Raw genomic sequence first — 20,821 nt, 5'->3', positions numbered from 1 at the left:
AACGGTATGGATCATAAACATAAAATTACGCCATTTTTCCGAATATAGACTTTTCCACAGCACAGCTCCATACAATATTTACTTTTGGACCAGTGGCATAATTTGTTTATGATCCATACGGGTTTCTGTTCTACTATCTGTGATCCACCTTTTGCTTCATCAGACGTGAAGGATACAGTTCCTGTTTCGTACTAACAAGTACATCATCGTGCATAAAAGCATCACGGTGTGTGACAGGGCAGCCCAGACACAAAAATCCTTTAAGGATTAAACACAAAAATTATCTTGGCGAAGTACAAACTATTGTTGACTCGAAACTTATTCAAAAATTAATTTCAAACTAAATTACTTCCTTTCAAAGATCCTAAACACATTAATAGGACGTACTGTATAACCGTTGACTGTAAATCCTTAGGATTTACAGTCAACGGTATAACTAAAACTTGAAGTTAATTATATATCCACAACACAAATTTTTACACAAAAATTTAAAAGTAAAAGTACGCGTTACGTTATAACATTAACACACCCTGTTGTGTGTAATAATCTCCATGTTTTAACATCATGTAACAATAATAATGACCATGCTATTATTCAGTGTGAATTACCATAGAAACCAATCTCTTCAGACAATGATTGTGTTTTAGCGATTTTCTGTCATTATCATTTAAAGGAATGGTGGTGATTATGTTTAGTGATTTTATTTCGTTATTTAACACGACATGCATATCTCTAAAAATCAATTATAGTGATTTTAAACTAGTGATATAACCTAGAGTATACCTACAAAACAATATTCTTTTTTAAATATACTCCTCGGATTTCCAGGGTAAAGTATTGTTGTAGATCCTTTCATTTTTGATGTACAAATTCTCAAGAGACGCGAATGTTTCTTATTCTTGAGTAAGAGATAAAATACAACTCTGCAAAGATCTCCGTATGTAGAATAATATAGGGAAGATGTATGTTTGGTTTGCATGTTACGTAAATAAAAGTGGGCTCTTAATTTTTTCCTACGTTGTTTGTTTTGAATCCGTTTTATAAGTAATTCAAAACTAAAGTCAATCAAGTATTTTTTATAGCTTCTCTGAACATGAGTGGAGCTGAAGTATCTTACTTTTAGTTTACTCATTTTGACATCATTTCGTTTCAGTTCGAGTTTATTTGTCTGAAAAAGTTCTCAGAATTAATTACAATTGTTTTTTGTTTTAAATTGAAGTGATTACAATTAGGATACTCAGTGGGTTCTATTATTCATGTTAATATTTCTAAAAATGCGTTTCAACTGCAATTTAGAATACAGAGGTTTAAATAGTGGTTTATTGACTGGATAACTAAAGGGTTATGGCTTTAGGTTTTCGCCTGAAAATCAAAAGGTTACCGGATCGAAGGGAAAAGTCAGTAGCTTTTTGATTAATTGAAACTATTTAGCTGTTCCTGATCATTGGACTTTTAATAAATTATCCTGACTAATGAAACAGCTGATTTTAGTCACAGCTACACAGATAACAATTCTACACTCATCCTTCGCTCATTTGGATTAAAATACACAAGAAGGTGACGTCCCCATCGCAATTAATAATTGATAATTGAATAATATCAACACAAAACTCAGACAAATTTATTTGCATAACAATCGATAATAAAATATCACTAGGTTATAAAACCTAATGTAGTTAGACAAATCACATGTTTCCATTACATTAGGGAAAACCCTCAGACACTAACACTTTTCTAAATATTTCCTTATCTAAAACAACTTTGAACCCCGGGGTTGAATTTATATGGAATCACTCTACATTTTGAGAAATTGTTGTTCATATTATAAGAACCAAAAAGAATACAAAGTATTTCACGCGACCCATTCGTTTGCCGTCAGTGACTGTTCTGTATTAATTCATCTGAGAGCGATTATCTTCAACCCCTCTGGGAAAGTCTGGTGTTCGTCCTTGAACCCAACAAAGTGTTTTTATTTTTAAAATCACTTCGTTTTACAAAGGTCCAATGGTACACACAAGTAGTTTACAAATGTTTAATTGACCATTGTTTTACTTAGATGATTAAGTATACGCAATTTACATTTAAGTGCAAGGTGGTGTTTAGATAACACACAGTAACATGCACTAGACGAGATATACATAGGCGAAGCCATCACATACATCTGGCATGTATTATTCTACAGGGCTAACTTTACAGGATCCGAAGGGAGTTAAGTTCTATCTTATCCTTACTCATGAATAAGACTAAATTTTCAACCAACCAAGTTCGAAATAGGTTTTTTTATGGGAAAAATCTAACAATAGTGTATTTAAAAATTATTGTCGATTTTACTGCTAATATTTTTTGTATAATAAACGTGTGTCTATGTGCATATTGGACGTGAATACAATAAAGACTTTATAGAAAAATAATTCCAACTAGAGCCAGCTGTCCAGTCAGTAACAAATCTGAAATATAATTAATCAGTCATCTTATCAATTGGATCAAATCAATTCAGATATCTTCACTACATTAGTTCGTCAAAACATGTACTTTTAGGTCGGTTAAACGGCTTATAATTTCAATATAAAATATCTTGTGAAGTAGGGTCTATATGTATGGTTGTCCCCAAGCAATAACTTAAGTTGTATGGATTCGTTAATCGTAAATAAAATACAAATAAGATTCCTTATCCTCGATGGGAGAACCGATTACTATTTCTGCAGTTGCAAATGCTACACATAAACACATCCCCTTTCAGTCATTACAATCCTCTGTACATATGGTATAGCACATGGTAGTGAGTGTATTAACAGGTCCACGGATCATTATAGCCCCTTTACACCTAACAGCTAGACAAAAGGCTAGGGCTCGTTAAGTTTGAATTTTAACGCCTTTTAAAACTCTTCCTAGAGCAGCAGTAGAAGAGTGGGCCTAGCGCTCTATAATAATTGCTGAGGACTCTTGAGTGACAATAGCTGCTTCAGCAAGTTAAGTTTTATCTCTTTCCTCATGAATGAGACTAAAGTTTCCCACCAACCAAGTTCAAACATACATTTTTGTGTGAAAAAATCTAACATAGTGAATAGAAATATAGTTTTAGATTAGACTGCTAATATTATTTGTAAAATAAACGTGTGTCTATGTGCATATTGAACGTGAATAAAAGAATGATTTTATAGAAAAATAATTCCAAACCAGAGCCAGTTGTCCTTGATCTTAAGTGTATTGATATCATACTTCAAGCTGAACAACCTCCTAAAATAAGTCAGCAACAAATCTGAAATATAATTAATCAGCTATCTTATTAATTAGATAAGATCACATTTTCACTACATTAGTCCGTCAAACCATGCCTTTTTATGTCTATAAAATGGCTTATGAGTTCGAAAAAAATATCTTGTGAAGTAGGGTCTAATAGGTATGGATGACCCTAAGCAATAACTTAAGTTGTAAGGATTCCTTAATGGTTGTATGGATTTCTAGACCTCGATGGGAGAACCGATTACTATTTCTACAGTTGCAAATGCAACACATTAACACATCCTCTCCCAGTAATTATTACAATGTTCTGTACATATGGTATAGCACCTGGTAGTGAGTGTATTAAAAGGTTCACGGATAATTATAGACCCTTTACACCTAACAGACAAAAGGCTAGGACTCGTTAAGTATGAATTTTAAAGCCTTTTAAAACTCTTCCTAGAGCAGCAGTACAAGAGTGAGCCTAGCGCTCTATAATAATTGCTGAGGACTCTTGAGTGACAATAGCTGCTTCAGCACGGCCTACCTCAGCACTCTAGTCCAGCCATTGGCGATTAACAATAAAACTGTATAAAAATATCACAAGTGGATAATGAAGTAGGAAAACGTTTTTGTAAATCATTACCTTAGTTCATATAGCAGCAGTTGTGTTTTGGTTATTTGTCATTAAAACTTTTAGAATACTTTAGATTGGTGTATGTTATTCTAAGATAATTTCAGGAAGTTAAAAGGTACTGTACAATTTAATAACACCAGCAAAATGTAATTCAAATTTAATTGACTCTTTTTCACGTTACATATTGAGAAAAAACCAATGACCTGTAGTTTAACTTTATTGAAAACAATGTTTAACGAAAAAGTGAAATCACCAGGATGCATTATGCATCCTATTATTATTATGCATCGGAAATATTTTGAAAATGGTAGTTCATCATTCTTTAGTCATGAGTCTGATGTGGTTTAAGTTGCAGCTAAGAGCAAAATGTTGTTCTGTTTCTATTTGACATCGATTAATTATACAAACTATTTTCTATGGATTGATTGAAGCTTAAAATAAGATCAAAACGATGCCATGAAATTAGTGTTGGAAGTGATCTTTAGGGTATTATTACTGTATCATAAAATCAGCAGCCAAATCACTAATATGACGATGCCTGATTGATAATTAATTTACTGATGTGAAGAAAACGGAATATTTACACATCTTAAGCCTAATACGCTGTAAAATAAATCTGAAACACTTATAAAAAAATCCGACATTCTTTTTAAATACTTTGTTAGAGTAGTTTAATTACTAAAGATTTTTGGCACAGTAAGGGTTAACTGCAAATTTGCAGAGTAACGAGATTCGGATGATGCAAATTTCAAAGTTGTGAAACAAGAGTTTCCAGATACAAGCGGACACGCTGAAATACATTGCCTGTGTCATGCGAATGATGAAGAGAATGCCTCACTAAACTTTGTTACTAATTTAATTTGTTGTTGGTAGAATTTTTGCACTTGGGGTAAAGAATTTTTAACAAGTTAGCACAAACCTTGAAAGTATAGCAGTCAATAATATACATTTGGGGATCCCTTTATTGTGAAAGCATTGAAGTAGAAATCTGTTTGTTCGAAGGGTTGGACGTTTCTTATGACGAACAAGAAATTGGAATTCCTTTGATAGCGGGGAAAACAGCTTTTGAACAACTCTTCAGATTATTACGCAATGTAAAGGAACTCAATAACGACTCCGGCTTAACTGTTTGTTTCTGTAATGGCATGATAAAAACCTATTGGAAAGTAAACCTTTACGTATTTAATTGGACTTCTATTTAGATTAATGTATTCTTAACAATTAAACGTATTGTGGTTCTGTTTTAACATATTTCCCTAATACGAATAAGGCCAAGCTATTACCGCAGTCTTTATGGTTGGATATAGGTCAGGGACCACTATTTTTACTCAAGAGTTAAAAGTAAAAATGAGTCATATCCCCTTGAGTTGTTGTAGGTACATGATGCATGTTTAGACGACACAATCATATTCTAAACGAAATTTAGAATATTTTTTAGCTGTTGGTACTTTAGGATACCAATCAAGGGGTCTAGTTGAGCATACCAAACTATTAACCCCCCCCCCCCGGCTACTACACCTCTTCCCATTGTCAAATTTGGCTTTGATGCGAACACATTCAAATAGTTTTTGGCAACAGAACACGTTTGTTCAAAATATTATTAAGATTTTTTAGTTTTACGAGATTTATTTGTTGTGCCTATCGAAAAATAAAAACAAAACATCATGCGAAGCATATGAGGCTGAAATAACGTTTAATTATGGGGCCCAACAGCCAACTATCACAAAAGTCCCGAGATCTCATCACATTGTATAGTCCCCAATAGCTCAACTAACAAACATTGAAACTATACCGTCAAAATAACTAGTAAAGAAACACAGAAACATTAAAACATACAACATTGAAACAACTAATTAACAGCACATACCACCAACGTTCAATGTATGATCACAGACAATAGACCATTAGTACCACACACATAGACCATTAATTGCTCTATAGTCTGTGGTACCACCCATTTGAATAATTGCAAACAAAACCCTTAACCTAGGAATGAACCATAGAATGCTACAAAATGTGCATAACCTAATTTGAACCATGTAATAAATCATCATATTGGTTACAAGCAGATACGGCCTATAATATTCTAGAAATCATTATATTCTCGATAACCACGATTCTACGTCACTACCGAGGTAACTCCATGAAGCCTAGCCAAGCATGATATTACACCCAGACTCGTTGTGTGACAAGATATAACGCAACAGGTGTGAGGTTCACTGGTTCTCTCCCCCCTCTTACCATAATTTATTGCTCCTGCAAGATATCTCCTATCAGGATAAACGGTTTGGTCCTTGGAGGATGAATCACTTAGTGTATCAGGTCCAGGTCCTTGAGGTACCATTCATCAGGTAGTCATCAGTTAGGGTTTATTATATAGGAATTATGATATATAATATTGTAAAGGAGGGTAATATGAGAATCTTTATTGACTGTCAGAGAACAATACGAACAGTTTTGCTACTCTAAATGGTTTATATGGAATATCACTATGGTTTACAGTGTTCGAAACATGTTTTTATGATCAGATTTCCGTAGGGTTATTCTTAATTGGTAAATTTACTCATACTTATAAAACTCTTGACTTTTACCTACTAAAATCTTACTAACACAAACAATATGAATAGTGAAAAATTATCCTATTATTTCCTTGAAATAAACCAAAACTATTGTAAAACTGATTTATAAGTTAAGAAATAATATTTAAGTAAGGGATACGATTGGATACATTTATTTTTTAAACATGCTTGTACATTTTGTTCCTTAAATATTATCATTGAATTTGTTAAGATATAAGAAAATATTATTTAAGACTAGCTGTACCCGCGGGCTTCGCCCCGTTTAACTTCATAATATTCGCATGGCTCATTCACGTTCTGGTTGAAGTTCGTTCGCTACGCTCACTCACCTTTAGGTTGAAGCTCGTTCGCTGCGCTCACTTGCCTTCAGGTTAGCTCGTTCGCTACGCTAACTCGCCTCCAGGTTGAAGTTCGTTCGCTACGCTCACTCATCTTTTGGTTGGAAATTAGCTGTTGTCATATATTAAAAAAAAAATAATAGTGCTGCACCCTGTTGGTAATCCTTTTAACTTTTATGCTATTGAACATCATAGAACAGAACCAACTTGTTTAATTGAAACAGCTGTTAAGATTCATTAATTCCTTTTAAATATGAAAAATCATAAGATTAACATGGGGAACTACAGAGCCACTGGGGCGGAGCCCGAAAGAGTTTTTGAGATAAGAATATGCTTTAATGTTAATCGGGAATGTGAGCTATCATCATGCCAAATTTCAGCCCAATCCGTCCAGTAGTTTATGTGTGATTGAGCAACACACACACAAACACACACACAAACACACACACAAACATACACACAAACTCACAAACTTTCAGATTTATAATATTAGTAAGATAAGATTAACCTTTCTAACATAGTGATATCATAACGCAGAGACACTTAAGTAGCCTTTAGTCATCAGATAATATATTTTCAGATAGAGTTTTTGGGTATTTTTTTCTACAGATGATCACATACATACGTTAAAAATAGTTTAATCAATAGAACAAACTGATTACATTCTTTTAAGGCAACGATTTGTTACACCGTTAACAAATTTCAATTTTGAAAAAATTCCCATTGTACGAATAAAATCAAGCTCTAACACCGTCAATACATACATTTTAGACAGAAAGGACCAATTGAAATGCTCTGCCAAAGGCAATTCTGCTCCTCCCCGGACCTGCGGACGAGATCGTTCTCACTTAAACCTTTTTTGGCAATAAACTTTCATTTGCGCCGCTCCATTGGAGCCGGAGCTGGTATCGTCCACACTTGGCATTTGGCCGAATTAAGTGGAAATTGTGACAAATGTTTATTTTAAAGAACACCTTTTTGTATGGAATGTAAACTGCGTACCTTTTCATAGTTAACGAAGAGTCAGGAACTTACAGTATTTCCCATTAATTTTAAGGCGCATCATAAACCCAAATATGAGTGTCGTATGAGTGATATGTATCATCATAGACTTCTTACCCCATTGTACATTTTGAAGCTCGTTTTTCGTGTCTAGTTTATGTCCGGCGACACTGATCGCTAGTGTCGATGAAATTTTGTTTCTATTATTTTAGGGTTGATTTCATGATTTGTGCTTTACTTTTTGATTATATAACTAGGGGACAAGTTATTGTTTATGATTAGATATCGTTTTATTTGTTCAAACGAGGTTTTAAATTAAATTACTGAAATAACACGAAACAAAGTAAACACTACCTCTACAGTACACCGGACAGAACTAACGATAAAATTGGCTTCAGCTGTTCCATAAGAATGAGAAATCTACTAAGGGAGTATGTTTTATCATGTTTTATCTATGTCTATATACAGGGTTGACCAAAAGCATACATGGTAAGAAAATAAACATAAAGAAATACATAACATATTCATAGTGTTTAATATATAAAAAACAATAAAACCATTATCTTGTCGATGTTGTTCAGCCACTTAAGAGGGAATGAGTTTCAGCTTGTAAGATCAGGAAACTCCTTCACTTCAACTTGAGAGGTTTGGTTTTAGGGGCAATCCATCCCTTAACGTTTTAAAGCACACTCAAACAAATCTTCAACTCAAGTTTGATTCTTATCTTTGTTAAAATTTGCGCAAACACTTTTGTCAGATGTAGATAAATGGATATTGTTTTCTTGAACTTAGGAAAATGCAAAGTTGAGTTAAAGGAGTTAAAAGTTAATTAATGGGTTCAATACTATGGTAAAACTACTTATTGTAATTAAATTATTAAATCCTTCACCATATATTTTTGAGATAAATGTACCTGATTAATACGTTCAATGATTGTCGTTGATAAAATATCTTTGCTCATAACTATAATTATGTGACATTGTCTCTCTCTTTCTGTTTTAGCACAAGTCAAAACCTCATGGGGACTATTTTCATTGGTTTACAAATTTGGATCCATTAATTTAATTTAATGACTTAAATTTTTTACCAACACCACCATTGATTGCTGTTTTGTAGCTATATCTTGTTAATAAAACGTTAGTTACATTTCACCATTTGTTTAGAATGTATGTTATTTTCATGTTGTACAGGACTCTGTTAAAAATACAAAAAAACAATTTCAAAATCAAAGAGCGTGTGGTAAAATGTATTCTTACTTCAATTTTGTTATTTTACAATATTTTCTTAACAATGTCAATGTTATTCAATAGTGTATACTTGGAATTTATGTAGTTAATGATTTATTTCTGAAATATTTTAGTCTTCACTTTAGCAAGAAAATCCACATTAACTACTTCTGAAAAACAATACAATCCCTTAACATGCATTACTAATAAATTACTCGATAAAAAATCGTTAGACGTATATATTGTATGCTGTATGTATGCACTTTAATTTATCAACTTATAAAGTTATCTATTGTGGATTAAATCTAGTTACACTATCCTAAACAACAATATTGTAAAGTTGAAGAACACTCTGGGTAAAATCTTAGACGTAAATCTATCACTGATATTTGTATGTAACAGGTATAACTAGTAGTTTGATTATAATACTCACACAAACCGTAAATTGTATTAAGTTAAGATGTGTGTACAACTAGTTAACCTGGCAACATTGTTTTGTATTCAACCCTTGTAAGCAGCTTGTCTAGGTGGGTTCTATATGAGAGTTTAATTTACTTTGTGGTCCGGTCTCCAACTTAAACCTCCAGTTAACTAGTTCCAACTTAAGTTGAGAGAGAACTTTCTTAAAGCTACTGTACAATCTGTATGGCTTTCGTTTACTTCTCTGTGCACTGTTGAACAGTTGTGTAATACCTTTATATTTCGTACATAGGGCCGAAAATGAGGTTTTGCCGAACTTAAAACGATTGAGAGCTGCTAAACCATTTTGGTCCTTGGTACGAACGCTATTTTTCGCCACATACCCTGGTACCACTATTCACCACAATAATAACACACACTGATAGTCAACACGACTACAACTTTAAAAGTTTAAAGTCGTGAAGAAATAATTTAAGCAATCAGCAAAAATACATCTTCTACAATAGCATCTTAATAACTTCGCTTCAATTGCACTATTATTATATAACAAGTGTAATAACACTGTGTGAAAAAGATGTATAAAAAGACTCTATATTGATTAAAATATTAGTGATGCTTGATATTATCTAAAGGTCAACGTTAATGCACAACTATTTAGTAAAAAGTTTAAAAAATAAACAGACATACAATAAAAGAAAGTATAATGAACCGATATAAAAATGTATCAAGTTCCATTGTTATAATAAGTTTCACAGGTTCTTGGAAGTTTCATGTTTGCTTCGGTTTGATTCTTCTAAAGTAATATTCTGTTACACTTTCTAACAAGCTTGAGGCAAACAATGCCAACTTTTACGTCACAAATAACATTTTCCTTCTCACAATCTTAGCATTCCTCCAAAGAAAATGTGGTTTGATATTTTTAGCGTAGTTCCAATGACAGCCGAGTAAATTAGATATTACATATGGTTCATCCTGCAGAAGCATGGTACAAGTTATAACATGAAACTATTCACATTTTGAGGATATTAAGCTACAGTATTTAGGACTAGTTAACCGCCCGTGCTCCGCCACGGGAATATTGTCAGCAATAAAAGAAATAATAATTAACAAATACTGTTTATCTTTGTATTTTATTTAGGGGTTGTTTAATTTTTCACATGAAATAGAACTGATAGTTTGCCTGTATAAACTATTTTATGTTAATCAACCCGATATATTATTTTAACCAAATGAATCTTTTATATTAATTTGAGTTTCATTTGAAAAATAAATAGTACACGAATTGGGCAATGCTGATAGATAACCTAATAAGCAGCTATTTAAATGCTATTTAGATCATTTGCTCAAGTATATTCCTATATTCGTAGATTTTTTTCATTACATTTGTTGTATGGAATAAAGATAGTCACTTAGCCTACATGTAAATCACGCATCAGCAGTTGGTCGCATTTCACGAATCTTTGACCCATACTGTGAGTAAAAGCTGTGTTTACGTCGTATATATAAAGTTGGGAATACTTTGTTCAATGTTAGAGGGTATTAACGGTCCAATTTGATAGAAAAGGAGTCGTAGATTTTAAAACTATGTAGACTACCATTACCAGAAAGATGTTGATTCAAGTGAGACTTAGAACTGGCCATTTCAAATGCAGATTTGTATTATATTTTACTCAAAATAGTTTTTTGTCTCTTTTGACCCTTAATACTTTTTTTATAGTCGCTGTTGATAAGATTTTCCATAAACTCAAAATGTTGATAAGGAGTTCATTTGACCTTCCCCTTGTGACAACATAAGGAAAAAATATTTGTGTCCCAGTTAGTCTGTTCTGACTCAAAATTCATAGATTTGCAGTACTGACAAATCCAATCTAACGACCCCAATTCAAAAAAATTGGTATTTTTTAGAAGGGACTTCCAGAGCACATTTAACACCATCACTGCTCTTTACCTTTTTAGTTTGATGGTTCTCTACATGTTTTTTTCGTTCTGTATGTCTTTACGCCCGGTTAATGATTACCTTTTCTTTTTCTTTTTGTACTTTTCACATCCTGGGGTTAATGATAAAGTTTTATAACGCTATAATGACCCGAGTCAACATTGCCATTAAACATCAAGTCAGATACTTCTTCGCCAGAACCGAAATCGTAAGTCACAGTTTCTCAAGCAACTTCCCCGTGTACTTGAAAAAAAATTCACTGATATACTGTAGTTCCACGTATCCCAGCGTACTCGCCATCTTGAGAAGGTAAAGTTTGGTACCACTGAACGTCTAACACTGATCTTGAGTAAGATTCGTCACCTACTATAAAATGTTTGTATGTTTCCCACTCATTAGCAATTATATGTACAACTTGCAAGCGGATTTCCCCATGATTATTCTGGTGGCCGTAGAGAATAAATTATATTGATCAAAACAATAAGTTTCCGTTCCCTACTATTGGTATTATTTCACATTCCATACTCAAACTTAAAACTCAATTACCACTTTCCTTCAGATCACTTTGAAGGAAAACTATAACATTTCAAAAATAAGTTAACGAATACACTTTCCTTTATCAAAATCGTGTGTTTATAAACATAAACTCCAAGTTTAATAATTGCATACTGAAAGTGAGGTTATAAAAATAATAACAAATGTCTGACAAACATTAAACAGCTGACGAATAATTTATAAAACTATGTATTCTATATATTCTATATATTCTTCAATAAGAATTGTATTGACTCGTCCTTTAACGGGCTGTAGCTCGTAGCCCTTAGAAAAAACGTAAATTCTAAGGATGTTCGGCAAATCTACACACTATCCCCTTTAATTTGAGACATAAATCTTGTAGATCGGTCCAGTAATTACTGAGAAAACAGTGTTACAACTGTGTATTAAATATATAGATGTTACAAATATGGATTAATTCTATGGGGTAACTGCAATAGAGTGGATGAAATCTTAATTCTCCAAAAAAGAGCCGTTAGGGTTATCGCTGAATCTGAACTTGATGAACATTGTAAACCTCTTTTTGTTTCAATGAAAATTCCTACTATTATTAATCTGTATATCTTTGATTTAACTGTATATGTAATAGATAACACACAAATACTAAAATTCCATGAACACAGATATAATACTAGAAATAAAAATCATACTTCCATTGACTACCACAGGCTCTCAAAATCTATAAACAGCCATGTTGTTGTAGCTCCAAAGGTTTACAATAAACTCATTGGCCTTATCTCAAAATATGATGTCAAACAATTTAAGAGAAAGTTTTGTAACTGGTTATTAATAAACCCACTTTATTCACTTAATGAGTTTTTTTCTTGCCAAATTGCTTTCTAGATCGTTCTAAACACTTAAATACAAATCCCACACTCTATTAATTAATAGTCTCTATAACTATTCTTCACATTAAAACTATTATTGAAAACTAATCCTCTCTTTTTTTTATTAAGATATGATGTTATCAGAAATTATTTTATATTTTATCTGTTATTGATGTTCCAGGCCAGCTTGAAGGAGAAATTGTTTGTTTAGTTGTTTTGTTCTCTATATTTTATAATTTAAGTTTAATTTTATATTCACATCTACATTAATTTGCTTCATGACAATTTGTAAAATGCAATCTGACCTATCCTATTGTACTTTATTGTACCGAATGGAAATAAATATATTTGATTTGATTTGATGTCATCAGAAACTCCATACATTAATATTGTGGAACCTGTGTAAATTAAAATGCCCTTCATCCTCATAATGGATACTAAAATTCCATCAACTAAGTAGTATACTCCTCCTGGATTTAGCGTTTAGATTAATGGTGTAATGCAAGTACCCTTCAAGGATATATAAATAAACAAGAAACTCCTAGGCATTCAGTTACTACTCTCAACTCCTTGAAACTATTGTATTGTAAATATGATTATCAAATTTATTTATAGCAGAATAGCTGATAACATTTACAAAAAGACTTCCAATTACAAAATTCCAATATTATAATCTTGTGAACTACAAACTAAAAAAAGTGTTGCTGCCACAGTGCTAACAAACAATTCCAAAAATATTTGTATTTAATGTAGGTATATCAGGTATATTGTTTGTAGATATCCTAATTAAGTTCAGTATAAAATGTAAGAACGAAAATATGTTTGAACTACAATTAATTTACCCTTTACATTATTACAATAAATGGAAGATTTAGTTTAAGTGTTAAATTTTACATTTTAGAATTGAACATTGATATAGAAACCAATAAGTTAACAAAAAGATGCGATCAGAAGGAAAAGAACTCTTTTTGTAAAATATGTAAGGTCTATAGAAAGCAAACGAAAATAAGAATTCTTTACTGTTTTCTTTGATGGTGCAGTACTTTGAACTAACCCTCCCAATACTAAAATTGTCTTTTAAGCTTATATATATTCTTAATACACACTTTTCTAAGGTAGTTCAAAAACTTAATGAATTTTTTTTTAGTTTTTCATATTAAAGTTTTTGCCAGTATAGTTAGTTGATGTGATCCACAGACTGATTGCGCTGATCTTAATTACTGATTTCTGTTTAATACAAGAATTTTTCTACCAAGTCAAACCTGTGAAATGACTTATTGTGAGCTATAGTAACTGTTATGACCCATCAACCATGTCAGCAACCAAATATAATGTACGAAATGGAATTTTGGTCACTAGCGCATTCTACAACTATGTTTTATTTGTTTCAATTGGTGACTGCTGGTTTATACAGGGTGTCCCGGAACTCTCTACCAATATTTTAGGGCATTGCTCCTGGGTAAGAAACATAACTAAATATTATATTTAAACTGTCCGGAAGTCCTTAGTTACTCACACAGCCACCATTTTGTTTTTTTCAGTTATTATTTTTTTTTTCTAAAGAATGGTTAAAGATACGAAATGGAAACTTTGCACAAACATTTATGACAGCTAGACAAAGCTACAAAAAAATTTTAACGATTTTTCAAATTCATAAAACAAAATGGCGGCCATTTAACATTTTTGTAAAATCAATGGTTTTTGAGTTATTTAAGAAATAAAATTTTAAATGGCCGCCATTTTGTTTTATGAATTTGAAAAATCGTCATAATTTTTTTGTAGTTTTGTCTACTTGTCATAAATGTTTGTGCAAAGTTTCCATTTCGTATCTTTAACCATTCTTTAGAAAAAAAATAATAACTGAAAAAAACAAAATGGCGGCTGTGTGAGTAACCAAGGACTTCCGGACAATGTAAATATGATGTTTAGGTACGTTTCTTACCCAGAATGAATGCCCTAAAATATTGGTAGAGAGTTCCGGGACACCCTGTAGATACATGGGATGACCCCTCAGATAGACAGCTTGAAATACACACCCAAGTAAGCATCGCAGTCTCAAAGAATTGAAAATTGATAATATACAATTCTTACACTTCTTTTGTAAGAATTTTTTTACAATTTACAATTCTTATTGATAACTAATGCGTGGTGTATTGTGTTGCAGGATTCCTCTCCTGGGACGTAGACTCCTGCCATGTTGACCTGGACAAGGAACTTCAGGCTATCATCTCGGCAGCCCCTGAGGGCGAAGAGGCCAGGAATGGTAAGGGATGATATTCACCACTATTTGCCAAAAGATTTTGTATTTAGATTGTCTGTGAGTAGCACAGAAGTCGGATTCTGTGTGGGTACGAGCAATAAAACCGATGATCACACTAGATGGAAAGTTTTGATATCGGTATGAATCAGCATTTTTTATTTTTTATTTTACTTTTTTATCATAAAGCCTTTAAATTACAATTTTGATCTAATTGAAGAAAATTTTGGTTTCCTAGTATGTCTGGTTTCTCTATGTTTTAGTGTTTTGTGTGGCATTACTTGCGCTATACTTAATGCTTGAAATATTAAAAATTTTCTTAAAATGTAATTTAAATAATTTTTAATAAATACAAAATACTTCAAATCCTATCTACAAACATATTCCCAAACCAATGTTTGACTGTTAACCTTTTTAAGATTTTTCAATTCCATTACTTTTATCAGAGACAGAAATGGAAAAGGCTTATAACGAATTTAAGGTTAGCTTTGACAGTCTGTTAATTGAGTAAAACTCGCTGAATAGTTAATCCTCTTCCATGTAAATTTATTACTTTACATACTGTATATCCTAATATTAAATTCCAACATGAGTTTGTTATATCCTTGAAATTTTTATGAAATAGTAGACCATTACCATTAATGGCATGGCCACCTCTGATGATGTTATGCATCTAGAGACTTTATCTTTAGGTTGTTTTTTTCAATAACTTTAAATAAAGTTTTAGTGACAAAATAAAACATTCATAATTTTGATTACCAAACTTACAAGTGTTCTTAACCGATTCTATAGCAGTCCGGGTGACAATTAATGAGTTCAATGACTATGTAAGTCGACTTATCTGTAGATTATTTAACTGAAGACTTATCCAAGAGTGGCAGTAGTTGACAAATTATTTTCAATATATAACTAATAAACTAAAGCTTTAATAATAAATTCCTGCGTGAAATTTAATCTTGGTTCTTGTGTCGTAACTTAACTAAATATTATAGGCTAATACATATTCATAGTGTAAAAGTATAATGATTAGATAGAAGTGGAAGTCCAAAATTGTTCTTTATGGATGTTTGTAATTGCAAGAATTGAGAGCAATTTGTTAAGTACTTTTTAATGTGCACATCACCGTAATAGCCAATACTGTACTTCTCCTTAAACGTTTTTGGTAATCTCTAGGTTTATATTTGTACAAGCTGCTATACCCATGCTTTGCAACGGGAAGAAAATGTGTCCTAGAGAGCTATTAAAGTGGTGCTGATGAGTGTTTTAAAATACAGCAACTCTATGATTTAGTTTGAAAATATAAACTGGTTTAAAAACGTAAACCTGCTTACTTTCAAACCCCTACTTTTGATGTTAATAGATCCCTAAGAATATTATAACATACCTTAGTGTAGCAATAGCATAAATTATTGCTTTATATTGATGTTTTACCATTTTCTTCAATTTTATTCAAGCCTCTTCACATGTAGATTACTATATAAATAAAAAAAATCAGCTTTGAGCAATACTTTACAAAATGTATTCAACCTCACTTTAAAACCAAACATAACCCTATTTAATCAACATAAAGCTTCACAAACATCTTATTGAGTAAATAAACAAACACCAGTTCATTGTATTGACCAGCTGTTTCATTATGGTAACTAAATTAAATTAAATCATGTAAACATTGGAAGCATGCCAGGCGTAGCCCTTTGGAAATCAGCCTGTGGGGCAGAGCCCTTAGGAAATTTGTCCATATCAATACTTTTCGGCAAATCTACGCACTCTAAGCTTCATTTTGATGTGCCATATGCCTATATTTTTATTTAGGAAATGACCTTAACCGTTTACATAAAATTTGATTGTATCACTTTAATAATATAATAGATTGCCCCTTCACTGATCCTGAAGGATGGGTGTTTCTTTAAGGGAACAGCTTACCTACTTTAATAGTGAGAACCAACCAATAATAGCACCAGTTTAATTTAACATCTTATCATTTTACAAATACAATAAATGCCACTCCATCGCTTGTTTGTAAAAACTCCAATTTTGGCCGGTTGGTTTGCTTGACCCCTCAACGGTTCTGATGAATGAATGTGTCTTTAGGAGAACGGCTGATCCAGTTTGCCAGTGAGAACCTAGTGACCGAAGTGCTGATCCAACCTCAACTGAACACCCTGATACAGTGCATCAGGAACTTGCTGAGTAGCTTCACTAAACACCGACACATCATCCACGCTGGCTATACCTTCGCAGGCAATGGCTCCTGGATCGTCCAGGTTTGAAGTATAGTACTTAAGGGCTTTGGGCCTTCAAACTTGTGCCTGAATCCATACAATAATTGTTTAAGTATTGTATAGTTTTTGGTAAACAGAAATCTACAGCGGAGATATTTCTATGCGTAAGATACCCATCTTTCCGTCTACAGATGGACTTCCAAGGACTCTGAAACTCATGGCACTAATGCATAATAAATTACCATTTTAAACTCTCAGGTTTTGCCTCTTAGACCTCCTTCTGTCTTAAACTAGAATTTAAGAAAAACCGCTATCAAATAGTTTTCTGTTTTAAGCTAAGACTGTGTTAATTGAATTCAGATTAACGAGAGTTTACTATGTCATGGCCATGTGACAATGCAGGACCATATACAGTATGAGAAGGACTGACTATAATTCAAGACAGAAAAGGTCTTGACCTTTACACCCCATCACATAAAATCTTGCTCACAGTAATGCACCCTAGCCATTAACATTTTATCAAGGGCATAGAAGTAAATTGTGTATTCTATACAACTTTGGATGAATACTATGTTGACTTTTGTATTGGATTACCTGTATGATTTTATCATTTTAATTTTTTGTTTGGACTGATATCATTCAATACGGTATTTTAGCAAATTTCTCTAATGTGTGTGTGTCTGTGAACATGATAACTTGAGTAATTTTTGTCCGATTTTGATTAAATTTGGCTTTGAGGTGTAAGGAAAGATAAACTTGAATGAGTTTGCGAACCAGCATGATCGGGCTATGGAACGGGATTTTATGGGGTGTTTTATAGGGTAAAAGTTTGTTTTTCTCTTTATTTACCCTAAAAACAAAGAAATTCCTGGTTTCTCACTAGACCAATTTAAAGAGCTTAAAAAACAAATAATTTAGTACATTAAAGTTTTTTTGTTCGGTTATTAGTTACGGAGAATATTCAAAAGATCGTAATTTTAAAATTCCCATTTTATTCTTATGGAGAATATTGTAAATTAGTTGTAGTTTGCTTGTTTGTGGATATATTTTTGCCACGCAATGATGAATAAAATAGATATATTTTAACTTGGCAAATTTTGCTATTTTATACTAGGCTATTAATATTTTACTAAAAATATACTTTGTTAGTTAGCATCCCTGTTGCAGCCAAACCTAGGTATTCGTTAACCTTGTTATTTAAATAGACTAATCTGAAAATCAATTCAGGCAAATGGAAATTCTATTAGTCTGCAGGTTTGCTGCGGCTGGGATATTTTTTATGTTTATCTCTTGTAATGTCTAGAATATTATAGTACAGTTTTTACTGCTGTTTTACTACTTTTTTACTTACTACATTCAACAAGTTTACCTATTTGTACAATATTGCTGGTCCTCTGTGAGACAAAAAAATGAATAAATTAGTCTTAAAAACTTACTCTAATTTAGAGTACACTTTGTGAACCAAGGAACTCAGCCTACTACAGATACTCATGTGGTAGTTACCACGATAAAACTGTGTAAAATATACAAATTAATTGTTAATTGTTTTAAATTTTTAAATATGATGGAAAGTAATTGCAGTATCAAAATGTAAACAACATAATGGACCACTACACGAACTGGACAGAATATATGTTTGGTTTGCGTATGGTTTGTTGAAGTTTCTTTTTTCAGGCGATTAGCTTCAGTTGATCACAACAGTAGGCAGGGCATCTTCCTCAGTGTATTTCAAGTTACCTGAGGCAACTTGCCTGAGGTCAAACTTCGCTGAGCAAAAGAACTCGGCCTGCCTACTGGCTTCCTGTAAACACAACTTATGTATGTTTAATCTATGCTTTTACGCAGGATGGCACCTTTTCTCTTGCCGACTTGATCGACGCGCTACAAGAGACAGAAGTGCAACGAGTGCTGCGCGCCTACGAACACTCTGTCACAGTGGACATCCACTGCGCGCCCGAAGGGGACTGGAGCACCGCGCGGCTGCGGCGTGAGGCGTGCACCCGACTGTGTCGCGTCCGAGTCAACCCTGACGACGGACCTAGCCCAGCCGCCAACATACAACAGTTCGTAGACTACCTTGCACCCTTCGTGCAGCCTCAATCTATCGACAAGCTACTACATCCATCCGATGTGGTTAGTTCTTGGAACATTGAGAATAGATTAAATTAAAATGTATTGTTTGACTGACCATGCATATTTTACCGCAAATATGAGTGAAGTATGAATTTTCAAAAAACAATCAAGCTTAATGTATTTAACATAATTTTTTTTATTTTTTATGTGCATTCCTATTTTAATGGCAGCTGATTCTCTGTGTTATCTGATAACCACACAATATGAAGATAAAACTTATTAATTTTTTACAATGAAAGTTTTTTCCTTGTAGGTTGGCAACATCAGATTCAGCCACCCAACTCTCTATGTATTCCCAGGAGGTCAAGGTGACGCTGCACTGTTTGGAATCAATGGATTCAACATGCTTGTCGATGGAGGCTTTGCCAGGAAGGTGAGTATTATAGAGAACTATATTATTTTTGTACGTTATTGTTGTTATTTTTCTACCAATGAAAATCATCCATTATAGAACAATATTAGTTTTGTTGACAGTCAGAAACGACTATTCGTCAAATGAATTTTTGGTGTCAACAGCTGAGTTAGAAGTAAAAATCACAAACTAAGGCAGAATTCAAGGCACTGAGACCCATGTTTAAGTTTATACAGTATATCGAACATGATAGCTCAGTGAGCATCTTGGGCTGATAAGCTTAACATTGGCAGTAGAAGAACAGAGTAAAGAATTTATATGTAAAAAAAAAAAAATAAACACATCTGCCTTAAAAAAAGGTTGCCAATGACACAGAAAATTGTATACTTAATTAAATTATAAGACTTATTAATTTTGATGTTTGCTCTGTATAAAAGATTCCTCATTGTCAATAAACCTCTTAATGTTTAATGTATAATAATTTTCAAAAAGGATCTGTCGTCCAAATCATATGTTACCAAAAGTTCACAAAAAATGTTGATAATGTTCCTCGTTCTTCTAGAACCAAATAACAATCAAAACACCTCTATTTTTGAAATTTTGAAATTTTGCTTGAAATATTCAAAGGTTGATTCTGAATTTGTTTATTTTCTTCAATACTGTATTATCACTGCCTCTGCTGTCACCACTCGCTTGCCAGTGAAACATACAACCAAAAATTATTTCACTGTCTTTTAGATGGTGCTATACAGATCATTAAATAGTAAAAAGTTAATAGTACGATGAGTGAGGTCTTTTAGTTTATTGTTCAGAGCTTTTTCTTCTGAGGACAAAGCCTTACTGTTCTTCTCATGTTGTAGGCATGTTTCTGGGACTTTGTGCGCCACCTGGACCGCTTGGACGCTGTCTTGATGACAAGGATCAACAACAGCAACTGCCATGGATTGTCTTCCATCCTCCGTCGCAAGAGGCTCTCTCACGTCTACCCACAGATTGGACACTTCTTCTGTAATTTGCAGGTCTCGTATATAGAGAAGTCCTAAAGGTTTTATTAGTAACTACTTGATTAAACTTACTTCAAAATAATAGTAAAACCTTGCTAAGTGGTGAAAATT

The 20,821-nt window shown here is 32.9% G+C and overlaps 1 protein-coding gene across 1 annotated transcript in view; it reads left to right on the top strand.

Annotated features, from left to right (window-relative positions):
• LOC129002451 (microtubule-associated protein futsch) overlaps positions 1–20,821 on the top strand; it is a 272,549-nt gene that overhangs the window by 233,827 nt on the left and 17,901 nt on the right. The window contains exons 3-7 of the mRNA XM_054430265.1: positions 14,907–15,005; positions 17,091–17,263; positions 19,067–19,354; positions 19,608–19,727; positions 20,567–20,725. Coding sequence (XP_054286240.1) covers positions 14,907–15,005; positions 17,091–17,263; positions 19,067–19,354; positions 19,608–19,727; positions 20,567–20,725 — 839 coding nt within the window. The remainder of the gene's footprint in view (positions 1–14,906; positions 15,006–17,090; positions 17,264–19,066; positions 19,355–19,607; positions 19,728–20,566; positions 20,726–20,821) is intronic.

This window comes from Macrosteles quadrilineatus, unplaced genomic scaffold (genome assembly GCF_028750875.1).
Source record: "Macrosteles quadrilineatus isolate MER2022 unplaced genomic scaffold, UCM_ALF_1.0 Scaffold_9__3_contigs__length_116548681, whole genome shotgun sequence".
NCBI classification, from domain to species: Eukaryota; Metazoa; Arthropoda; class Insecta; order Hemiptera; family Cicadellidae; genus Macrosteles; species Macrosteles quadrilineatus.
This window is presented reverse-complemented; position numbering and strand designations above follow the sequence as displayed.